Here is a 24,821-nt window from a genome sequence, read left to right on the forward strand (position 1 = left end):
CTTTAACCTTTGCTGTGTCCTTCTGTCAAGTGCCAGGAACACTTTACTCCGCTTCAGGCCGACTGGTGTTCATCCCGCTTGTCTCTGTGCATCGCTGCGAACCTGGGGATCTGAGCAAATGTGTTTTCCTTGTCTGGACTCGTTAGTTTTTTGGACATCAGAAATTAGCACATGGCCTTCCTGTCCGGGGGGGATTTCTGCTCCACGAGCAGATACACAGAGGTTGGACCCCTGGGCTTTCCTCTCGGGCGGGCCGCTCAATGCGTGGGCAGAACAGGCTCCCCTACGTCATGCTGTCAGCTCTGATGCCTTCAAAGTCAGGCACATCACTTGTAGTGGAACGTGTTTCTGGAGTGCAGAAGCAGCCCAGGCTCTTTTCAGGCTTTAACTTATATTGGAGTGCTACGGAGAAAAGAAATAAAATGTGAATAGTTTCTACTGTGTTTTCTGAGCGTTGGCATTTAGATCATTAGGTTTGAATCACAGAATCCCTGAATGGTTTGGGTGGGAAGGGACCTTAAAGCTCATCCAGTCCCACCCCCGGCCATGGGCAGGGACACCTTCCACTGTCCCAGGTTGCTCCAAGCCCCGTCCAACCTGGCCTTGGACACTGCCAAGGATCCAGGGGCAGCCACAGCTGCTCTGGGCACCCTGTGCCACCCTCGCAGGGAGGAGTTTCTTTCTAATACATAATCTAAATCTACCCTCCTTCACCTTAAGCCATTGACCTTTGTTTCTTTTATCCATTTAATTGTCCTTCTGTTGGAGGTGGTGGTGGAGGGAATCTCAGCCTTTATGCCAGGTGGTTCCAAGCATCTCTTCATATGGCTGGCGGGTTCTCGGGGGGTGCTTGATGCTGGGATGCAGAATGGGCAGATGGATCCTGTGGGGCTGGCCCTGGCTGCAGTGGGTGGATGTGATTTTGGTTGCAGCAGCTCCTGGCAGTGCTGGGGACAGTAAATCTAGAGGGGAGGGGACCCTGCCCGTGACAGGCGGAGGCACGGCGGGGACAGATGAGCACAGGCAGTGACCTTGTGCAATTCCTGGTATCAGCTTTATCCTGTTTAAGGATTCCATACAGAACTCGCAAGGCAGTCGCTTTTCCTCTTGCCCATCCCCTGAAAAAAAGATGAGATATCCTCTAAATAACTTCCTCAGTTGCTCTAAGGGCCTCAAACTGCCAAGCTAATACCAAAAGCTGTTATAATAGTGCAGATAATGGCCTTGTTAGTTAGGAACTTGGTCCCTATCAGGTGCTTCTCAGGCAGCTAAAAATACTCAGGCTGCAGGATGGTGAGCAGGGTATGACAAACCCTCATTCTGGGAGGCAGGAGCGATGCCTTTGAAGTTCAGTTCCGAGATAAGCGGGTTTTTCAGCAAAGTGGATGGTCTGGAGGAGAGCTGCTGCAGGATAAATCTGGCTCAAGGTGGCTGCAGAGCTCCTGCTCTGCACCTGTGGCTTACTCCTGCATGGGAGGCACCCAGTGATAGCTCCAGAAAGGATGTTTTTGCATGTAAATATTAAATATAACTCATGAAAAGAAACACATCTACATTTATATGACCCCATAGTTTAAACATGCGAGTCTTACCTTGCATAAATAAAATATGTATATAATTGCATAGCTAAGTGTCTTTCAATATTTATAGTCTGTGTTATTTCTGTATATATCCATAATTGGCTATGCTTAAAAACTGTAAAATATAAATAAATATGAGGGAACACGGCTTGCATGAGAGGCTGCTGCTTTTAATTCACCCTCATTAGCAGGGATTGGCAGGAGATTCTTATCCTTCTGTCCAGAACCCTTCTGACATGTTTTAGTTTGCTGTCATGAAATCAAAGGCTGTTTCAGAACAGCATAAAGAAATATTCCTCACCTGTCTCATGTTTTCCTTCTTCATGTTCTCTGTCCCTATTTCCTCTGTCATTTTTCATATAAAGGTCTATGTAAAGTCCTGATGGATGATCCAGAGCTCTGCCTGCTGCTGCACAGTTGTTCTGTGGTTTCTAGGCTTTGTCCCATCTAAGTTTAGATATTGCCTGAGACTTTTCTTCTGAACCATCTCTTTTTCTAACCTAATTATACAATTAGCCATTTTTCTTGTTAAAAAAAAATATATGTGTGTGTGTGTGTGTATGTGCAGCTATTGCTGTGCTCAGCAGTGATCCATGGGATGGGGATGAACCTCGTCAGAGGTGGCTCTCAGACCCCAAAGGAACGGCTTCACTCCTCGTTTCCTTTGGTTTTCAAGACTGGGCTGGAAAAGTACAAAATAAAAGATATGTACAGGTGCTTTCCTCAAGTGCCCAAATGTTTTTTGGAGAGTTTTTGGGGGGTTTTGGCTGGTTAGTGGAGAGGGACCTAGGCGTATCCTAAAATAATGAGTTTTTATGTGAAGTGTAGAGATGTATTTAGTATTAGAAGGTGCAGCAGGTTGTTATATGCTGCTGTGCAGCTGTGTGTGCTTAGAAAATAATAAAATAACAAAAATAAAATTCCCCGATCTTGAAAATATATTACACTGACTTAATTTCACCCTTGTTTAGTGGATGAAAACTGCAGGTGCTGAGGAGGAAGGGAAGCTCAAGCCCTGCTTTAACTGATTTGTGGAATTAGCCCATTCCTTTGCTGCACAGGTAGTTCTGTGAGGGTTTTTTAAAGTCCCTGCCACTTTTTAGGATGTTTCCATTCTCTGCCCTATCCTACCAAGCCAGTTTCTTGGGCAACACCTGGTATCTTGGTGTACCATGGCCAAATGATTTCAAAGGCAGGTCCACACAGACCTCTGCACCCTGATTTTGGTATAAACAGGAGGCAGAAGGAGGGTTTGGCATCCAGGACATCCGTGGCACAGGAGGTTGGATGGGTGGGAAGGGGAGAAGGGAATCATTTGCCTGCAGTAGGGCAGGTGTGTGGGTCTGAAGTCCCAACCCTATAACTGGGGTTAAAGCATCCTGGAATTGGGATCTAAGTGGTCCCAGCCCAAGCCTGCTGAAGCTTCAGCTTTCTGAAGACTTTTAATTTTATTTTTATTTAATTTAGATACTTTAGAATCACCATTGTATTAGCATTATTATTTTAAATTAAATAAACCAGAACTTCATGCATGTGGCCTCACGTGGCAGTTTCTGGAAGCTATTCTGTCACCTAAAATCGCATTAAAAAATAATGTTGGTACCTGAGTAATTAATGTATCTTAAGTGTAAAAATACTTCCCTAGTATTTCTGGGTTATATATTAGTGGGTTTTTGTAGTTGTTTGGGGCAGGGGGTATATTTGGGGTTTTGTTTTGGGTTTTTTTGTTTGGTTCTGGGTTTGTTTCTGTTGGGGTTTTTTGTTTGTTCTTTTAGTTTGGTTTTTTTTGGGGGGGGGAGGTATTGGGTTTTTTGTTGGTCTTTGGTTTGGTTTTGTTTGTTTTGGTGGCTGTTTTTGGGGGTTTGGGTGTTTGGGTTTTTTTTGTTGTTTTGTTTTGTTTTGTTTGTTTTTGGTTTTGTTTTTGTTTTGTTTCAGGGTTTGTGTTTCTTTTTTTTGTTTGTTTTGGGGTTTTTGGTTTGGTTGGTTTTTTGTTTGTTTGGGATTTTTTGTTTGTTTGTTTCGTTTGGTTGGTTCGTTTCGCCGTTTTTTCCTACAAGAGCCGTTCCGGCTGCTGGAACAGAACCGACATTTGGGTGTTTCCTGGCTGGAAAGGCAGTTTCAATATGTTTGTCACTAAAGTACATGAACACAAAGCTCCACCTGGCCCTGGCACTGTCCCCTTTGTCCCCGTGCAGGTGCCCAAGGGCACGGACCAGAACTGGGCGCAGAAGCTGTACGACCGCCACGCCGCCAGCCAGCACTTCCAGAAGCCACGCATGTCCAACACCTCCTTCATCGTCCTGCACTTCGCTGACAAGGTACCTACCTGGGAAACACACAGCAGGGACAGGAAAGCCTCCCGCAGGGAAATCAGCTGATAGCCCCTGTGAGCTGCTCCTTGGTGATTGTGGCTCGGTGCTCAAATCTGCATCAGCTCTGAGGAGGTCAGCCTTCCATCTGTGGCTCTGAGCTGTGCATTGTCGTGGCTTCTCGAGTAGAGAAAAATCCTCTTTCCCAAAGCTGCAGTGAAATGGATTTCTGTAAGGGCAGCTTGGCAGAAAACGTGTTGGAAATGCATTTGAGGAGCAGGAGCTGTGAGTGTCAGCAAGGCATAGTGTGGGAGGAGGTGAGAGGTGTTCCTGGGCAGATCTTACCATCCTGAGGGAGAGGATAGCAACTGTGGCACTAAACTGAACCAAATCCCAGTGCCTGGTGCTCAGGGGTCTTGTCTGTGGGCTTCAGCTTCACTGAAGCCCTGACGTGACAGGTGTCACTCACAACAAATAGGAATCTCAAAAGTTTGCACACATTTGTTAGAAAAAAATTAAAAAGATCAACCCAGGGATGTGTCTGCGGAGATGGACAACATCCAGGTGCTGTGATGCCATACAGGTACTTCTTCTAACCAGGTTTTCCCTGGATGCCAGAGGCACTTTTGTCTTGGAGTGGCTTTATGATGTGTATCCCATGTCTCTGCCCTATGCCCAGAAATTAATTTTTGTGCCTTTCTATGCCTTTAAACTGAGCCTGAGAGGGGGAAGAAAAAACAGCAAAACTTTTTTAAAGCAGTTTGCAGCTTGTTCAAGGTCACACAGAGATAGCAACTTTTTTTTCCAGCTGCGGTGGGGGAGTGAGGAAGCACCCGGCTTGTGGTTTTTTTTCCAGTCAGCTTTTGGCCAGTTGTTCAGTTTCTTGTTCTCTGGAGAGAGGCTGAGAGTTGAACTTTTTTTCCTTCCCTGGAATTTCGGATTTCCTCCCTTTTCTGCTGGACTGCTTCAATATCAGAACACATCGGGAGGACTTTCCACCAGGCACAGAGGGCCTGGCCCTGGGCCAAGCCCCAGCTCCGAGGAGACCAAAGGGAGGACTCTGACACTTCCCCAGGATTTTTCTCCATAGCGAATTTTCATTATTCAGCATTATTTTCCTTTTCCAGTGTGTTTGGTAAATAAATAGTTTTTATCTCTTTCACTTTCCTTCGAGGAAAATTTATTTTTCCCAAACCTGGTGGGGGGAGGGGTGGTTGTGCCTTCTCTCAGAGGATGTATTTCTAAATTTGGCCAAACTGGCACAACTTTCCATGGCAAAGGTTGGTACTCACCTTTCCTTAGGCAAGTGGTTTTGCATATGGTTCGCTCACAAACAATACTTCTTAGCAAGTTTTCCTCTTTTTTTAAATGTAAAAAAAAAAGAGAAATTTTCTTCTGTTCTCTCTAAATTATTATTATTATTGGGTTTTTTAAAATTAAAATTTAAATTTTTTTAATTGCATCCCAGCCATCTGCAATTTCAAAACGCTGGAGACCTACAAGAGACTTAGCCAGGGCGTATTTTGAGGTTTATTGATTAACTTACAAGGAGCTGAGAAGTGAACAAGAGAGAGGGTAGAGTTACTGATGATCCTTGCATTTTTTACCCCTGGTTTCCATACTGAGCAATTTAATGACTAAGAAACAATCTGTGTTTGCAGTAAGGGTTTTGCTTTCACTCAGATTCACTTCTTTTGATAAAAAGTGACCTTTAAATTCCAGTTGTTCCTTTCTCCTCTCAGGTTTTTTGGGTGAGCTCCCGATGGCAGGGGAGTGGTGGGAGCACCTTGTCCCTGTGTGTTTGGACTTGACCCTCTGAGCTTCTCCCCTTTGTGTCCTGGTAGGTGGAATACCAGAGCGAGGGGTTTCTGGAGAAGAACAGGGACACCGTGTACGAGGAGCAGATCAACATCCTGAAAGCCAGCAAGGTAAAAGCAGTGAGTCAGAGCACTCGTCCAGGCTGGAGCTGAGCTGTGTCCCTGTGCCACGCCAAGCGGGCTGAGGGTGTGAGCATGCAGCTGCCCTCAGCCACTGACAGCAGCCAAAGAGCCAGATCAGTGGGGTGTGGAGCGGGGAGAAGGGGGGAGAGGAGGGTGCTGGGGGTTACAGTCGCACCCATGTGTGGATGTGGGTGGTTGCGTGCGGTTGTCAGAATTCCTTCACTCTGGTGTTGGTGTCCTGTCAAGATGCATCTCAAAAATAGTTTCCAAACCTGCTGATGCTCTTCTTCTTTGGTCACCAAAATTAGGAGCAGGTAGGTTTTGGGCATTGTAAATCCCACTTAACTCTTGCTTAGAGCTCCCCACCTGTCACCCATCACCCACAGAATCACAGGATGATTTGGGTTGGAAGAGAACTTAGGGATCATCTCATTCCAGCCCCCTGCCATGGGACACCTTCCACTAGACCAGGCTGGTCAAAAGCAAGGGGATCTGGGGTTAAAAGCCACTGTCACCAGTGTTGTGTGTTTATTGTGGGTGGCCTTGCTGGTCCTATCCCCCCTGTATGTGAGAATAGCTTAATCTTAGCTTCCTCTTAGTTGTAATCCATCATACTTGTCCCTGTGACTTCTAATTACTTTGATAATTACTATGCGAAAAGTAGAGAAATGTAACATGAACTCTGAGACACTCCAGCTGCTGTGGGGCTGCTTTACACCGCTGCCAATGTGTAACTTTAACAAATTAACAGATACTAATGATCACTCTTGGATGTCTCTTGTGTCTTACAAGATTCTGTGCCATGTACCTCCCCTCTCCCAAGTGTTGTAGAAACAACTTGTCAACATCTCATTGCACCAAGTGCCAACGGGGATGTATTGACTGGCCTTGAATGCCACATCTCCTGGTAAAGGCTTTTTTGGCTCTTGGTGTTTAAAACCCCCTGTGGGCTGTGGGTTTGGTGGGATGTTGGAAGCAGAAGAGCTGTGGGGCTCTGAAGGCTTTGGAGTGGGTCATGCCTGCAGTAAATGACCCAGTGGGCAGTGGGCTCCAAGTCAGAGATTTGACAGTTTTCTGTACAAATTGAGGAGATTTTACATTGACTTCCAGTACCATACTCCTGTTCCCTGTCAGCATTTGGGTAGGTTGGGTTAAAAGTGTCAGTAACACAGACAGCTAAGGAATTTCAAATCTTTGTTGTTTTAAAACCAGACCAAAAGTTCTTCCCTGCAGCCTTGAGTCTGTCAATTAATGAGCTGAAACTTTAAACAACCTCCTCTCTCCCAGGTGAAGCTTTTATTGAGGAGTTAGTGTGAAAATGCAGCCCTGCAAAGTCCAACTCACCATCCAGCAGCCAAAATCCAGGCTGCGTGACTCTGGGGCACCACTGTACCTTCAAACCTGGTGTGTGGTTTAAGGAAGGAATACATCTGCTTTCCTGCAAACCATTTCAAAGCCTTCCACAGCATGGACCAGCATGTTAAGTTGGTTTAGGGTTTTTTTTGCATTACAGATTCTGAACCCCCCCTGCATGTTGCAAGCAAATGTGTCTCATATCTAGACTTCTCTTTGTGACACCCTTAGGTTTATTGCTGGCTGTGACCTTCTAAATGCCACCCTGAATAAGGAGTGGGATGAAGGGAGATGGAGGAAGCATTATTTTTAGGAGCGTTTTAAGCAGGAGTTTGTTCCTGTCAAAGTTAGGAGAGATGAGAATGGGAAATTATTTAACTGCTGTCAGTGGCTTGGCTGTTTCACAGCAAGGAATTCATGTGAAGATGGCAAGATGAGCAATTTTCTCATCCATGGGAGTAGTTGTGAAACTAATAACTGTGAAGCTGGGCTTTAATAATGCCCAAATCAAGAGCTCTGCATGTTCAGGAAGCTTCCCAGGGTAAAAACTGGGCGTGATTAGAGCTCATTAGAAATGCCAGGTAACCTCCAGGAATAATTGATGCTGTATGATTAATTATTTAGCCAGTACTGAACTTGCTCTTGGAGTCAGTGCTGCAGAACTGGCAGTGTCTGATAAGGATTTCTGTTTGACTTCTTCCTGTTGGTGTAGAGGAGAGATTGTAACTCATTGGAGCAGTGTGTTGCCGAGTGGCGGAGACCCTGGAAATCGTTCCCTAAAAACAGAGATATAAAATAAAGGCTCTCTTGTCATATATAGGGACCACAATATAGTAGCAGAGCAAGCTGGACTTTTGTTTAATAGCTGGGTTGGAAGGGATCTTAAATCCCCTCCAGTGCCACCCTCTGCCATGGGCAGGGACACCTTCCACTATCCCAGGTTGCTCCAAGCCCCGTCCAACCTGTCCTGGGACACTTCCAGGCATCCAGGGGTAGCCACAGCTGCTCTGACCCAGCACAAAACACTCTGAAATGCACTTCAGTCTGAGAACCTTTGAGAGATAGTTTGATGAATTCCTACCTTTAAGCCATTCCCTTAACGACATGCTAGCAGTGGCTTCTATCAGCCCGTGTTGATCCTGTGCTGTTCTGGGAAGAAGAGCAGCAGGAGCATCGTCACCTTCCTCCTGCAAATCCTTCAGCACCTGATGATCTCTTGCTGCCCCTAACCCCTGTCTGCCAGCAGATCATTACGCTGTTTTTTTGCCTCTTGGCTGCCGTGTGCCCTCCAGGGCTATAAACAATTAAAAACAATTTTGTTTTGCTGTAAAACGCAACCTGGTCTCACCGAACCAGAAAAAGCAGCAGTGGCAGTGCTGAGTCTGCTGCCCAGATGTGTAGATTTAACTAAAGCTCAGATTTGTGCTGCAGAGGGCTGTGCTGCGAGGACTTTGTCCTGTCCTCGGGATCAGGCTGGCACACAGCATTCCCTGCCCTCTTCTTTGCATTCCCACTAAAGCAGTACAGAGGGCAAGGGGGAACACTGAATTTAACACAGCAAGGACCTGAGCACCTCCCTGTCAGCAAACGCATCGCTGACGAAGCACTCCCACCAAGGCAGAACTGCCTTCTGCTGATTAGAATGCAATTAATGCCATCAACAAGATGGTGAAAGAGACTTTATAAAGCAGTTAATTAGTTCTGTAAGCACTGGTCAGCCAAAACAGTTGAGAGCTGATGTTCTTTGAATTAAGGAAAATTATTTGAATGCTGATGGAAAGCATACAGGCATGCTGTGAAGGTATTACATTCCAGTTCTCTGTAATTACAAATAATGCACCAATGGTTTTGACTCTGCCAGCTGGGGAGGAGGGTTCTGTCTTTTCTTACTTACGCCCTGGAACCTGTGGAATGGTTCCTGCTAGAGATGATCCCAGTTTCACCAGATTTGCATTATGCAGGCTGAGAGCTCGGCTCTGAGATCCTTCTCCAGCACTTATTCAGGAACAAGCGCTGCTGTTATTGATAGCAAGTGGATGGAGGGATCAGTGGCACTCCCAGCTCTGTTGAGAAGATATTTTGAAGCCCAAGATTACATCCAGGGGTTTTACCACATCATCAGGTGTGAGGTAGTAACACAGTGCCTGTGTTGGATGTCTTCATCAGTACATGTGCCATCCATACGTCCCATGTTTGCAGGAGTCAGAGCATCCCAGAGGGTGATGAGTCATCCACAACAACTGTCAGGATGTCTTTCTTAGGCATAGAGGGCCAGGTGAAGAATGTGGGAGCCTTTATTTTGGTAGGAGTTGAGGGAGCTGCAGAGATAGCAGTGAAAGCTGAGAGTATGAAGCAGATCCTTAGCAGGCCTGCAAGCAATTTGCTCATGCAATGCAAACCATTTCCTTCCCACAGTGGTGTTGAGGCTGCTGTACTAACAAGCTGTGAGAACAGCCTACAGGACAGGGCTGGAAGCGTTCCTGTTTCAGCCCAGGGATGTGGCAGAGAGCCAGGCAGCCCTTCACGGCACTGGGCTGTCTGTTTGTGTCTAAAAAGTGGTAAACCAGAGCACTCTTCCTGGGATCTTAATGAAAACACAACCAAGTTGGGCTTTTGGAGGAGCCTGAGGTGGGGGCAAGAGTGCTGTGCAGCTGCCACTGCCTTGTGCCAGTGGTTTTGGGGTGAATGTGTTGGGCATGGTGTGCTGTGGATCTGGGGAGTGTGGTTCTCTCCCTCAGGTGCTCCAGCGTCCATGCTGGGAGACTTCGTGGGTGCTTTGGCAGTGTCACCAGGCTGGAGCCCAGCTCAGGTGGTGATACATCACATCCCACCTGCAGAGAGGTTTTCTTACATTTAAGGATTTCCCCTTGGAATGTAAGTGCAGCTGTGGCAGTAGCCAGTGTGGGTGTGTAGATGGATTCCAGATGTGGAAGTGTAACAGCCCTGCTAACCAGACCAGATTTACGGGGGCTTACTTAATATTCAGGTTCCCCAGCCTAATGTAAATTTGAATGCTCCCTAAATAATAATAATAATAATAAAGGTATTAACTGCATTTACCAGCTCACCTGTTCTCCTGTTTATGAAGCGGAAATGTTGCTGCTGGCTTGCCAGAAATCCCACACTTAGGGATCTGATGAGCTAGATGTGGTGCTTCCAGGGCTGTGGGATGGCAGTGCTGCTGTCACCCTGCTCGTTCACCTGAAAGGTGGGTAATTAGTGAGGAAGTGCATGTGTTCCTCTATTGTTTGGAAAAGCAAGGGTGCCTCTGGGGCTGTGGTGGGAGCTGGCTGTCCTCTCAGGAGATCTTTTCCTGGGGTATGTGCTGTGCAGGCAGCATCCTTGCTGGGTCAGGGCTGGATGAACACCCTGAAACAAGGTCTTGGGAGCAAGAGTCACCTCATGTTCAGGAGGTTTTGAGCCCTCGCAAGACTTCAGCAATCCAGCCTCCTTTATTTTTTGGCTAATTCAATTTAATGTGCACATTTCAAGGTTTTGTGAACTACAGCACAGAGTGGTCAATGGTCCTGCTGATGGTTTATGTAGACAACTCTTCTTGCTTTCACTTTCTTGCCCTTTTTCCCCTTCCAGGTTTAGGATGAGTGAGAAATGACCTGAACAATGGGAGTTGGGTGGGTTCATTCCCCAGTGAGCAGGGCCAGAGATGCTCAAGTGTTGCCTTTTGTTTTAGTATCAGATGGTAGCAGACTTATTCCAGGAAGAGGACACTGTGCCCACCACTGCCGTGGGAAAGGGAACACCCCGGATCAGCGTCCGCTCTGCCAGGCCAGCCTTCAAAGCTGCCAACAAGGAGCACAGGAAAACAGTGGGACACCAGGTAATGTATGATTTGAGTGAGTCAGTCAGCGAGAGAGAAATCCAGTTAAGATCTTGTTGCTTCAGTTTGAAGAAGAGGTAAATAAAAAGCTGTTGATGGTGGAAAGAGACTTTCCCACGATCCATGTTCAACTGGTGCATTTTGGATGGTTTCTAGCAGTGCCTCTGGAACAACAGGCTTGTGTAGTCTTGACTGAAAGCAGCTGAGATGTGGTCTGGGGAGGGTGGAGGCCACTCTGGGATTCACTGGACTGTGTCCCAATGTACTGTGGAGCTCATAAATTGAAACCACTTCAGAAAAGGAGCATTTTTCCCCGTGTGGGCAGTGAGAAAGTTCCACAGGGGCACAGAGAGGTTGTGCTGTCTCCATCCTTGGAGATGTTTCAAAGACCCAACTGGGCAGAGACCCAAGCTTTGTTGCCCATGAACCTCTTTGAACTGGAAGCCCTCAACCCCCCAGTGTCTTCTCTGAATTCCCCCTGCCTTGTGCTGGGTCGGTGGCGAGGTTCACGCTGTGTCGCACCCGCACAGGTGGCTTGTGGCACCTGCTGGCTGGGGCTGCGAGGTTACGGCACCTCCATCCATCCTCAAGACGAGTGGTTTTGTCTTTCAGTTCCGCAACTCCCTGCACCTGCTGATGGAGACCCTCAATGCCACCACCCCGCACTACGTGCGCTGCATCAAGCCCAACGACGAGAAGCTCCCCTTCAAGTAAGTGGCACTGCAGATGAGCAAATGAGTTCAGCTTTATAGAAACAGAGCGTGCCTTGGGCTCTTCCTCCTTTTAATGTTGTTCCTGTAACTGGAAGGTCCGTGTGGGTTGCTGGAGTCACCTTTTTGGGTTTCAGTATGTGGGGTTCGTGCCTCTGAAATGAGGAATAATTCAGGTTCTAATAATTCATAGATACGCTCTGCTAATACTGAGCATCCTTGCTTTGCTGTGAGGGGGTCTTTGTGCAGTTTTCATCTTAGACTTGCTTTGATTTAAATAATTCCAAACAGTGAAAAGAGAAAGGAATGAAAAAGCAGAGATAAACAGTGGGCTTGTAAAATGAACAAAAATGTCTTGTTCTTTCAATATAAACGTAGAAAAAGTAAAGACGTGACTTGAACTTCAGGCAGGTTTCCAGGTGAGCGAACAGCTGAAGCAAAAGGCCAGTCCTGATCTTCCTCTGTAGTTCAGAGACGTATCACAGGCAGCAAACGCTTGTGAGCAGGTAGCTGTTAGCCCTGGTCATGGATTTGTACCCGGTTTTCTTCCCTGTAACTCCAGGAAAGCTTGTCCATTAGTCTGCAGGGACCTTATAGATGCGATGTCCTCGAAAGGCATAAACTGCACGTGGTGACCTTTAAGGAAGAAGGTTGTAAATGTGATCCAGCAGCAGGGAGGCATTTCCCTCCAGCTGATCCAGTGCAGGCTGAGAGCTCCCGGTGAGCACAGTGCAGAGACCTAGGAGTCTTAGGGCTTAGGAGTGCAGAGACAGCTCCAAGAGTGTCCTGAAAGGAGGGCAAAGCGTCTCTAAAGAGGCTCACCCTTGGTCATGATGTGCTGGTGGAGATGTATCCACCAGGAAGCCTCCTGGCTTGACTCTTTACCCATGCAAACAGCAAAGTGAGGGGTATTAATCATTGCAAGACACTCAGAAACTGGTTTATATTTACCCTATTTATAGAATCCGAGGAACACTGAGGTTGGAAAAGAGCTCCGCGATCACCTAGTCCAAGCTGTGCCCAATGCCCACCTTGTCACCAGCCCAGAGCGTTGAGTGCCACATCCAGGCCTTCCTTGGACCCCTCCAGGGATGGGCACTCCAACACCTCCCTGGGCAGCCCCTGCCAAGGCCTGACCACCCTTTTCCTGGAGAAATTCCTCCTCATGTCCAACCTGAGCCTCCCCTGGCCCAGCCTGAGGCTGCTCCCTCTCCTCCTGTCCCTGTTCCCTGCCAGCAGAGCCCGACCCCCCCGGCTGCCCCCTCCTGTCAGGGACTTGTGCAGAGCCACAAGGTCCCCCCTGAGCCTCCTTTGCTCCAGCCTGAGCCCCTTTCCCAGCTCCCTCAGTTGCTCCTTGTAGGATTTGCTCTCTAAAATCGATTTGCTGATGTGTTAAAGTGGGATCTGGAGAAGCTGGGATGGCTGTATCTGTATTTCAGAGACACATGCTGGGAAATACACAGTGCTGGGAGGCATTTGTGAAGTGAAACATCATCAGCACTGCTCCAGGTTAGCACTGAAGTGGTGTCTGTAGCATTCAGAGCACTTGGTGTTACGTTTGTTGTTCAGTGAGAAAACAAGTTTTCTCTTCCTAAAACATAATGTTTTTCAGCTCACAAGAGATTACATTTTTGATTAAAATGAGATGCTTACGCTGGAGAACAGAAAGGATGTAATGGCAGCCTTTCAGTACTTAGAGGGGCTACCATGAGGAGACAACCATGCTCTCAACAGTGGTGTGTGGTGGGAGGACAGGAGCCAATGGTCCCAAACTGACACGGGAGGTTCAGACTGGAGATAGGTAAACGTGGTTTTTTCTCCCTGAGGACTGTCTGTCAATGGAGCAGTCTGCCCAGAGAGGTTGTGCAACCTCCCTCTGTGGAGGTTTCTATCAGTTTTGGCTGGATAAACCCCTGAGCTATGGATCTGCCCCTGTAGCTGTCCCAGATTTTGAACATAGGGGGTTGGACTGGAGACTTCCTCAGTCTCTTCTTCCTCAGGTCTCTTGCACTCTGCATTCCTACTTCACAACTTGCAAGATCTGTAATGGGGCTCAGGGGTGTCAGGCTCCCATCCTGGAGGACACCTTGGCAACCACACAGGGATGTTTGCTGCATCTGACTGCAGGCTGGATGTGAGGTAAATTTCTAGTGGAGAAGACTTCGAAAGAGAGATATGCAAGGGGAATACCTGGCTTCAGGTTGTTCCTCTGCCAATTTTCCTTTTAAATTCTGTTTCAGGCAGGGTTTGGGATCTTTTACTTGGGTTTCCAGGTCAAAAACAGCCAGCCAGGTCCTTCTACCTGCTATGGCAAGGAAAAGGAGTTCATAATAAGGTGAATTTTCCCACTTTTAAGGTGATTATTTCATTACTGGAGCTGTTGCTGATGACTGCAGCTTCTCTGGTGATTGCATTTTACCCCACTGAGCAGGGCTTTGCTGCTTTGCAGAGTTTCCCTTGGATACAACAGAGATTGCCCTGGGATCTTCCAGGACTGAAGCTTACCTGTTGATCTGCCAGTCCTGTTTATTATTTATTGTTATGGAAATTGCACCCTTGTGGGTTCTTCCTTGAAGTGAGTGACAGCCCAGACTGATTTTTCACCCTGCACAGTGTTTGTGGTGTTGCAGTGAATAACTTGCTTGTAGACTTGACAGGTCCAGGGAATTTAAAAAAGCACAGAGGGAGAAGAAGGGGACTGTTTTTTTCGTGCTGCTTTTGTACAGCAGAGAGCAGGCAGAATTATTCATGCAATCTTGACTTGCAGATGTAAGTACTTTGGGCTTTCAGAAAGGGAAAAGCAGGTCCTCATTATATGAGAAGCTTTGTTCTGGAAACCTCACACAGCTATGGGCATCTGCATCATGTGAGTCCAAGCTTGATCCAAGGGCCTTTTCCAGTGCCTTCCAGAGCTGGAGAGCTGGAACCTCTTTGTGCATTTGGAGTCAGAGTGGAAGGAGGCAGCAGCCGTGGGGGATGCTGGTACCTGGACTCACTCTGTGCAAGGATAGTCTGATCTGGGAGTGGATTCTTGCTGGAATCCAGAGAAAGCACTGTCCAAGTATTCAGCTGGAAGTTGCCATGAGTTTTTTTGGCACAAATTGCTGATGGAAATGAGATGCCAGTGGTAAGAGGTGATGCAGGCTTTAAAAAGGAGGGCAGAAACACCTTGAATTTCCACATGGTGCCTACCAAAGTCATTAGTCTGGAACATGAGCACCACTGTTCTCAGTAAACTTAGTCTAGAAACTTGTGGGATCTGTTACTTACCTGTTTTTGGTATGGAATTGAATATATCAGACTTACTTTGCCATTGAATTTGATTTCTGCAAATATGTCGTTGCCCTTATAGCTGCAGGAGTAATACTGCCTGGTTAACCAGGCAGCTTGTGGTGGGGTAGCCTGTTCCCTTCTTTATTGGGAATGTATTGCTTTACAAAGCCAGGTAGATTTTGGTTATAGGCACTAATTAATTGCAGCAGATGGTCATCCTATCCCAAGAATACACTTGGCATTGATAGCAGGGTGGTAGCAAGGTTTTGAGTAACTTGCAAATCACACCACCTTTGTGACATGCAGAGAAAAGGTGTGACATTTGTGCAGCCTGTTCCCAAAGCCAGGCATGGGTTATCCTGAGGTTTGAGAGGGAACAGCTGTGGACAGAAAGTATGGAAGTATGGCTTTATCAGCCACTACAGTAATGAGGAGAGGAGAAGGTAATTCCTGTCTGTGGAAGAGTCACTCTCAGGTGGGTTGGGGAGGTGGGTTTCCTTTTCATGGTGTATTAATGTCTGTCCTAAATCTAATTTCAGGTTTGATCCAAAGAGAGCAGTGCAGCAACTGAGAGCCTGTGGAGTGCTGGAGACCATCCGGATCAGTGCAGCTGGCTTCCCATCCAGGTACTGGGCTGGGAATTCCCTGGGCTGTGCTGCTGCTGAGAATTACTCAGCAAGTTCATTGTACCCCATCCCTGGCAGTGTCCCAGGCCAGGCTGGATGGGGCTTGGAGCAGCTTGGGACAGTGGAAGGTGTCCCTGCCCATGGCAGGGGTGGCACTGGATGGGCTTTAAGGTCCCTTCCAGGCCAAACCATTCTGGGATTAACTGAGGTGAGGGAGGGAGAAGAAAACACTTGTGTTCTTAGGACAGTGTTTATTTAGGCTGGTTTATATCCAGGATAGATTTTCTGCTTTTTATATATATATTTTTTTCATTTTGCAAAACCCCCGTTATGTCCTGGGTCCGTCAAATCTAAGAGATTCGTCATCAAGCAAAGAGCTGCAAAGTGGGGCTGACAGAGCGTGTGTTGTGCTGTGTTCAGTGTTCCAGCTGGTGCTCTCAGTTTGGTCCTGAGAGGCAATTTGCTCTGATGAAACCTCTGAAAAAGCTGATGTCTGGCAGACAAAGGAATCCAGCTTTGATCCCGTACCTAGGTGGACATCAAGTAACAAAACAACAGCTCTGGAAGCAAGCACTGCCCTAAAGGACTTTTTCTCTGCTTGCCTGAAGTCCCTTCCACTGTTCAATTTGCTTTTCTTCATGTTTTTTTTTCCCTGGCTTCAGACATCTGCTGCAATCCTTATTTCAGCCAAAAAAAATTTTGATTCTACTTGCAGAGAAGGAAAATAAGAGTTGTAAATAATTGTTGTAGACTTTCACACCGCACATCCAGAGCATCCTAAGCTTCAAACTCTTTCATCATAAAAAAGGAGGGTTACAGGTGGTGTGGCTTCTTCTGATTGTGACATAAAATTCAAAAGAGGATTTTAAGGCCTAATAAATCAGAAAACATAGACTATACATAAGTCCTGAAGATGACAAGGGCAAATAATTCTAAAAATGCATCAGCTGCATTTTAGTGCCAAGCAGCTTTGTGTTAATGTCAGCAAAGCCATCAGCCTTTTTATATGGAACAAAGAAGTTATAAATATGCTCAGAGAAGAGTCGGCTTAGCGTGATGTGGAACACCATGAGAAACTCCCTGTTCTGGATTTTGGGGAGGAGTGTGCTACTCTCACCTCCTGCAAAGCTGCAGAGGGTTTCTGGCAGCCAAGGGCAGCAGCTGCATGTTGAGATGAGGTGGCTCTCCTGCCCTTCACCTCTGTTGGCCAGTGACCTCCATGGGCAGGCCAAAACTGGTGATGGGGTTCTCCCTGACCAGCTGAGTCCAACTACTTAAGGAGGAAGAAGGGAAAATAGAAGAAGAAAAGTCTCACAGAAACCAGTTTCTCTCTGTCCTCTGCTGGTGTAGAAGGGTGGAGGTCTGGGTCCTCATGTTGGGAGTCTGACACTGTTGGAAGACCCAGCATCACCTTTGGCTCTCATCTCTGAAGTCTTGAGGGCTTCTATGGAAGTAGCAATAAAAAGCTGCTCCTACATTACATGATCACTAAGCCGTGGTGAGGAATTAAAAATTCCAGCCCATGGGTTGTCTTTTATTACCATCTTTGTTGCTGGACCAACTCTGACAGTCCTCTTGTAGGAAAAGCCCTGAAGCAATGAAAAAGCTGGGTTTTTTCACATAGAAGAGGCCACAGAAAAGCAGTTCTTTGCTCTCCAAGCAGGCAGTCACACTGCCCAGCGCAATCTGGGCCCTGGCTCTGCCTGGTGGGTCCCAGGAGAGCTTGGGGAGCTCTGACCTGAGCTGTGTGTTTTTTGAGGTTTGTTACTGGTCTTGTCATGGCTGCACGGATACCCTGTTCCTCTCCATTCATTATTATCCTACAGATTTGTAGTGTTTTTCCATTTCCATTAACTGCAGTTTAGTCCCTACAGCACTGAAATCAATGTAAAATTAGTAACTGGGGAGGGGGAATAGAGGGGAGAAACCTCTGCAGCACCTGGAGACCAGCCAGGCTCTATTGACAGCAGATAATTGACCAGTGCAAGGACTTCTCCACCCTGACACAGTCTGAAGTGATGCTCTCAGCTCTGCTTGCATGCTTTTGGTTATGAGATCTTTTCCCAGGATGCTAAAAATACAGGACTCTTCCATCACTGCAACTTGTCAGCTCTTGTTCTTCCTCCAGGGACAAAAAAAAAAAAGTATGCAAAAAGCTATTTCAGCCTTTCAGAGTGACCTTCTCCAAAGTTTGTGATGCTTGAAGGACAGATTTTTGTATAGTTTAATATTTCTAGGAGATAATTGTTTATAGGGACAGCTGTGCACTAAATAAAATACTTGCTTTGGGCTCTGGTAGTTCTTCACCTTCCTTACTCACAACATTCCAGTCTTGAAAATCCAGACCCAGGAGCTGGACAATGTCATTGAAAGATTGTGAATAATCTGTGCATTAAAATTGACTTTACAGACCAGCTTGGGAAAAGGTGCAGTTTCACTTGTGATCTTTTCATCACAGTGTGCATTGATTATTCCTCTGTATTTCCTTGTGTTTTGAGACAAGTTGATTTTATATTGCTTGATTAAGGATAAAACCAAAAAGGAGAGTCATTGCTTTAAATTTAAACCCCATGTGAAGGCTCTAAATTTGGAATACTTTAAAATAATAATGGAAAACTTGATCTTCATGACTTTTGCTTCGCTTGGGTGTAAGCGATTTACCTGTAAAGCAACAGGGAATTTCCAAATTTGTTTATCTCAAGGTAGGTTTTATACAGAAACAATAGAAAAACTCTTACTTTCATCCTGTAATGGTTACCTCTGAATATATTCCAGCATATTGTCACAAGAGTAACTTCTGAAGGTGGTGTGGCTTTGAGTCAGAGATCTCTGGATAAAACCACCTGCTGCTGAAGAGTTCAGTGGTTTGAGTCTTTAATAATTTTTTTTACCTCTAAGAAAAGAAATAATTTTTCATACAAGTTGTAGCTGTTGAACCCGTGAAAGTCACAGAGATCTGAAGCCTTGGGCTCCCCACTTAGGGTGTGCCTGGGTTTATTTTACCATTTCCGTGGTAGGCTGTGCTCTGGCTGTGTCTGAAATAAATTGAAAATGTATCATTTGCTTTTAAATGTTACACAACAGTTAAGAAATGTATCTGTTAGCATGTACATAAATGACTGTGATGAATGGACTGTCTGAGGTGCGTGTGTAGTAAATCTATCATCATCTTCCCCGGGTAAAGCGTGGAAGATGTCTCTGTGCTGTAAAACCATTCATCTTCTTTACAGAAACTGGCTGCATAGAGATGAATCTACAGAGAACTAATTGGTGCAGATCTCCATGAATAACAAAATACTCTTTAAAACAAGATTTTAAATTGGTTCTCTCAAAACTGTACGTTTTTTTCCTGCTGGTTGTGGTGGTTTCCAAGTCAGTGGTCCAGCAGCAGTGGTCTCCCACCATGCCATCACTCTGAATAACCTCATCACTGCAGTTCTCTCTGAAATACTCTCATTGTAGTTATGTATTTATAGTTTAAGTATCCTTGGCATTTGGCTGCTTCCTCTGGTTGCTGGAGCTCACTGTCAAATGCAGCATTTTTGTATCAATTCAGTGTGAAATCCCAGCTGCTAAACTCTATGAACATTAAACACTTACAATTGAAAACTGTCATGGACATCCTTGGATATATAATTTTTTTTTTATAGAATGTGCCTTTAGCTGTCTGGCTGTCATTTCAGGATAACAAGACCTACAAATTGCTTTGGCTACCAACAGTTCTGTTTGCCCACTCCCAACAAAGGTGTAATATGTAAATGGAGGGGTTTTCCCCCCTCATTCTTCCCTTTGAATATATTCCAGCTAATTTCAAGCCAGGCCAGCCTGCATGTTTTAGAGCCAACTGAAAGGCAAATCTGTTCTGCTACAGTAAACAAGGCAAGAGAAATTTTCTCCCTGAACTGCAGTTTCTAAAAGAATTTGTAGTGGTTTGGTCTAAAATACTCATTACTGTTTACCTTCTGTGAGATAAGAATTAGGAGAAAAGCAGAGCAGGCACTAAACTTGAAAGAATATAAAGAAGTTTATTAACAGACCTAAAAGAAGAAAAAAAAATCATACCACGCCTTCAGAACTCTTCTCCTCCCCCCACCTTCCTCCCTTCTCCCACTGACAATGTAAAAAGAGAACCCTTGAGATGTTCAGTCTGTTTACCACTTCCATGATAACCTTGTTCAGTCCATTTAGGAAGAGGAGTCTCTCTTGCCCGTGCTATGAAAACAGTATCACAACGAGACAGCTGCCCGGGTTGGTTCTCTGCTCACATCATGTGAGAGTCCCAACCCACGACTTGCAGCTTTTCCCACAACTGCCTTCGAGGGTCCACTCTTGAAGGTTTTTGGGGTACAATTTTAAGGTTGAGCTGTTCAGAAACAAAAGTTCTCTTCACCCATCTCTGGGAGCATTTCATCTCTAAGAACAGAGGCCCTTCTCCTTCCCTGGGAGCAAAGGGTCTTCCTCATCTTCATCTCTAGGACCATCTCTGGGAGCATCTCTAGGAACTGAGGTTTTCTCCTTTCCCATTTGGAGCAAAAGTCCTCATCGCTTCCATCTCTCCCTGTCCAAACTTCTCATGAAATTACAGCTGCATCAGCCTCTGCCTATCTCAGCACAGGTGCTTTTGCTCACAAGTACAAGTTGAACGCTCCACCCCCCCCGCCTTCATGAAATTACAACGGGTACTCTGATACATCATAGCTTTACAACAGAATTTCAGCTTTAAGCATCTCCTCTTTCTCTTCCCTCAGGTTTTCAGCTCTTCACAGCACTAAAAGGGTTAATCTCCCCCAGGCCTTGCAGCTGGAATGAAGCTTATCGCTTTTGGTCACATGAGCTCTGCGGACAGCGGTGCAGCTTCAGCTGAATCTTGGCAGCACTGGAGCGGGGGAGTCGGGCCTCTCCAGCTGCACATAGCGGGGCTGTGGGGGGGTTCCACGGGTGGAACAGGGCCCATCAGCTCCAGGATGGCCGTGGCCCGGCCTCCACATGGGCCCCGCAGCCACCTGTCCCAGTGCCAGAAACGAGAGAGAGCTCTTCCCGGGGTTTGACTATTCTTAAATGTGGATCACAGAGGTGGTCACAATTTTAAGTGGCTTAAAAAATTGTCCATATTCAAACTGGCCAGCTGATAGGTTCTGTTAGGTCACAGAGGAAGCTGTAAGTACCCCTTAGCAAGAACATCACTTCCGAGACCATGCTTTGCTAACCCATGACAGAATTTCATGTCAAATCTTGGCTCAGAGATTGAACCTGCACCCCTCCAAACATGTTTTGGCTCCTCTGGAAAGATCAGTATAGTCCAGCTCCTTCCTGCTTAAAATATTGACCCCTTCAGGGGAGGATGCCACATGATGCTGCCAGGATTTCTTACATAAAACTGGGTTTGCTCAGCGCCTGGAATGGTCTTGGGTGATGGGGACAGTGAATTTGTTTACCCTGAGTGGAAATATTTCACATTCAGGTATTTTAAGGCACCAAAAGAAACCATATTATGGTTAAGAGTTTGAAGCTTTTTTGACCTATTACACTCCTTTCAGCTGTTCACTCAGTGCAGCTGGTGTAACATGGCTGTAATAACCCTGAAACAATGGGTTGTGGATATTTTGGGCAGTTGCTGACGGCTTGGAAAGATGCTTTTTGGAGGCTTCCTTAGAATGTCACCCCCAGTTTTCTAACCACGCTCTCCTTTTAATTTGACATTGTAATAAACCCAGCTGGCTCTGCTCAAGTTCATAACCCATCAAGTTTGGGCAGAAGCAGCCCCTTTGCTTTGCACCTGGCTGCATTTTTGTGGAAAACATCCAGATCTGGTTTAAATTACAGAAAAAAAATTGCTTTATCTGTGGTGTGTGCTATGGCTTAGTCCCTCTGTTTCCTGCAGATGACAAAGATTTTGCTGGGATGACCAAGTCTCAGGCTCCCAGCCAGGCATCCTCCTTGCTGCTTGAGTCCAAGGAGGGTTTTTTCCACAGGCAATAAAAGTTATTTTCCTGCATCCTTCCGTTCCTTTTATTGCCTTTTCCCCTTGGTGACCTGTGCTGACATCAAAGCAAAATTCAGCTGTTTGAGGTTGGCTTGATCTCAGTTTGAGTAGCATCCACCCCATCCTTTGTGCCTCCTTCTTCCTGTTTCTCAGTTGTGCAGGTTAAAAAATCCCCCTGGTTCCAGCTCTTTTCTCTGCACCACTTCTCTGGATCTTAAAACTTGATAATAATATGGAGTTGTATTTATTTAGTGTCCCTTGGTGGTTTCCAGCCCCCAGCACTGAGATTGCACATGCTGTGTGTTGTGTGGCAGCATCCCAAGCACCTGAGATCGTTTTTCATGTGACACCTGTCATCAAGTTGAACTTGCTATGGGAGGTGTACCGTTCCCGAATCTTTCCTGACTTGCTAAGCTGTGGGGTAACATGGCACATCCTTTGTGTCCTGCTGGGAGACAAGTATGTCTCCTGCTGGCTTGGCAAGTATGAAATAAGTTTTCTTTTTTTGTTTTCTTTTTTTTTTTTCCCTTCCGAAAATGAAGACATTGTACCTAAAAAAGTAAGATGGGCGTGCAGAAAAGTAATTTAAAAAGTGTGCAGCAAAGCACTGAGCTTCAGTATTTCTGCACTCCTTTGCAGGGCTGAGGGATCATGTTTGTTTCTCTCCAAGCACATAGTTGTAAGGAAATTTTATACAGCTTTGAGCCTTGAGTGGTTCAATGAGGCATGTTACATTAAACCTGAGTGCTTTAATTGTTCCTTTCTCCTGGGAGGATTCTGTAGCAGCACCTGTGATCCCCTGCAGCTTTCTTTTGCTGGTGAACTGGTGGCAGATATCCCAGTGAAACTCCTGATGGGCTGGCTGAGCCCTGGCGTGGCAGAGCTTTTGTCTTGATGTTCCATGGACAATGATACAGGAGCAGTGTGGTGTCAGGGCTGTCATCTCCTGATAACTCAGCGAGGGTGGTGAGAGCATGAGTGAGGCAGTTCTGTGCCCTGGGGGTGCAGCGTGGGGCTGGGAACCTCTGGGAGATGTGGATATGGGGCTGTGGATGCCACCAGTCATGATAAACACCTCGGCAGAAACGAGGGGGTGTATTCCCTGACACTTCCAGTGTCTGATGTGAGACTTACTCCTGAAAAGTGAACCATTTATATTAAGGATGGAGGCAGAAAATCAATTTTTACCACCTTGGGAAATGAGAACAACAGGCTCTGGAGAAAGACCCACTGCATAGTGACTTACGATCTATTTTTAAGGGATTCCTGCAGGTGTCTGACTCTTGTTTGTGAGCAGCTGTGGGATCTCCATCTCTGCCTTGGTGCTGGAAGATGATGGATTTTGCTTTCTGCCCAGCTTGGACCTGTGCCCTGAGTTTCACGTTCTGCCTCTTCACCATCTGTTCTTTGCTGGAAGAGCCTGGGTGGCACCTGCAGGGTGATTTTTTTTCTCCAGATATCAGCAGTTAACAAAGTCAGTGCCTGAGCTGACACTGGCAGGATAATGGGAATACTCCCTCCTTCTCTCTTTCCCTCTCCCAAGCTTTCCCTGGCTCGAGCAATACCTGAGCCAGGCAGGATGTCTCCAGCCTTGTGTGCTTGGCTGGGTGCCTCAGGCACTGCATGCTCTGCTTCTCCTCTCAGGTTTGATCTGGAGCTGTGTAAACCCCGGGCGTGCTTGAAATGAAAATGGGTTTTATTTGCACAATGCAAAACGGGAAATGTAATTATAAAATGGAGGCACTGAGGAAGCAAAGAGAAGGCACATTTAAGTTAAACCCTACAGGACACAAGCTTGTAGTCTTGCATAATCTTTGTATTCAGTTTTCGCCCCAGAGGGAGCTCCTCATAGCCAGCATCTTAGTTTATTTAGTGATAATCCAGTACTTTTGGTTATTTGAGGGTGGGTAGCAGTAGCTGCCTGGCCTCAGGACTAGCCCATGTAGACAGGAGTTAAATCAGCACTAAATCTGGCTGCTCCAGAACTAATCGGAGCATTTTGAGCATGGGAAATCCTCTCATCACAATTTCCCTCATGCTTCTGCCTCCAGGAGCCCCCCCCTTTTGCCTTTGGTTTCAGGCTCAATCCTAAGGGTTCTCTGGTTTTTGCCATCCCATATTCTTTGCCAATCCATGCAGGAGTTACATGTGGCTTCCCAATCCTTAACACTTTTTTTTTCCTTTTTCTCTCTTCACTCCCTTTGCAAACATTTCCTTCGGCTGTACTCTTTTAATTAGAGTGTTGCTTTTAATCAAACTGGCTTTCCTCCCATTGCCTTTTCTGAAGTGACACAAAACTCTGTTGGTTGTGTATTTTGAAATCAGCAATATGCCTGTCTTAGCAAATACCACAGCTTCCAACCTTCAAGGTGTTTCATGAGAGATGGCAGCAGCTGGAGTAGATGATTGTGCAGGTCCCTTCCAACTGAACTATTCTGTTTTATGAAGTTATTTTGTAGAGCTGGCAGCTGTGACTGCTCAGGTGGTCTCTCTCAGCCTCACCACTGCAAACTGGCCAAGACCTGTCACAAGCATTGCTCTGGCCCTTTGCAATTTATTTTCCCTCCCACACTTAATCCCTGGAAGTGGAAAAATAAGAAGAATTTGGTGGAGTAATGCAAAAATTAAGATATGCTTGGGGCTTCTGGGTGGAGGGGATGTTTCTGTACGGCAGCTCTTCACACAGTGTGTTCTCATCCTGGTGGCCAGAGCATCCATACAGGTGAGGATCAGGTGGTTTTGTTGAGTGAGGGCAAATCAAATTCTCTGTGGTTCTCTCCAGTCTCCCTTTGACATTTGTTATGCGTATTTTGATGAAATATCAATGGTCGTTCTGGACATTGCTGGAAAAGCCTAGTGTTAATTAAAAACTCAGGTTTTGAGGGGTTTATAACTCACTGTGTTAATTTAGAGAATGCTGAAACTTGGCAGATGCTGAAGCAATTTCAGGATCCCAGTCTGCAGGCTCTGCATCTATCACCAGCAGCAGGAGATGATATTTCCTAGCAGTAGGATACAATGCTCTAATTCCTTCAATTAGTGTTGCCTGTTTGGAAGCTTTGCTGCTGGAGACAGTGAGGCATCTTCCAAGGGGCTGCTTTGTCTTTCCAGAGCCAAAAGATTTTGTGTTTGTTTGAAGGGCATCAGTCACAGACCTCAACATGGAGCAATTAGTGAGTCAATTGATTCAAATTAATATTCAGTAGAGT

The 24,821-nt window shown here is 46.1% G+C and overlaps 1 protein-coding gene across 1 annotated transcript in view; it reads left to right on the top strand.

Annotated features, from left to right (window-relative positions):
* MYO5B (myosin VB) overlaps window positions 1-24,821 on the top strand; it is a gene marked incomplete at its 5' end in the record, with an annotated part of 119,775 nt that overhangs the window by 42,215 nt on the left and 52,739 nt on the right. Inside the window, 5 exons of the mRNA XM_042028169.1 lie at window positions 3,776-3,898; window positions 5,734-5,817; window positions 10,874-11,020; window positions 11,633-11,730; window positions 15,543-15,629. Coding sequence (XP_041884103.1) covers window positions 3,776-3,898; window positions 5,734-5,817; window positions 10,874-11,020; window positions 11,633-11,730; window positions 15,543-15,629 — 539 coding nt within the window. The remainder of the gene's footprint in view (window positions 1-3,775; window positions 3,899-5,733; window positions 5,818-10,873; window positions 11,021-11,632; window positions 11,731-15,542; window positions 15,630-24,821) is intronic.

This window comes from Corvus kubaryi, unplaced genomic scaffold (genome assembly GCF_017639235.1).
Source record: "Corvus kubaryi isolate FWS band 111438036 unplaced genomic scaffold, C.kubaryi_AGA036_p1.0 37308, whole genome shotgun sequence".
Taxonomy (NCBI): Eukaryota; Metazoa; Chordata; class Aves; order Passeriformes; family Corvidae; genus Corvus; species Corvus kubaryi.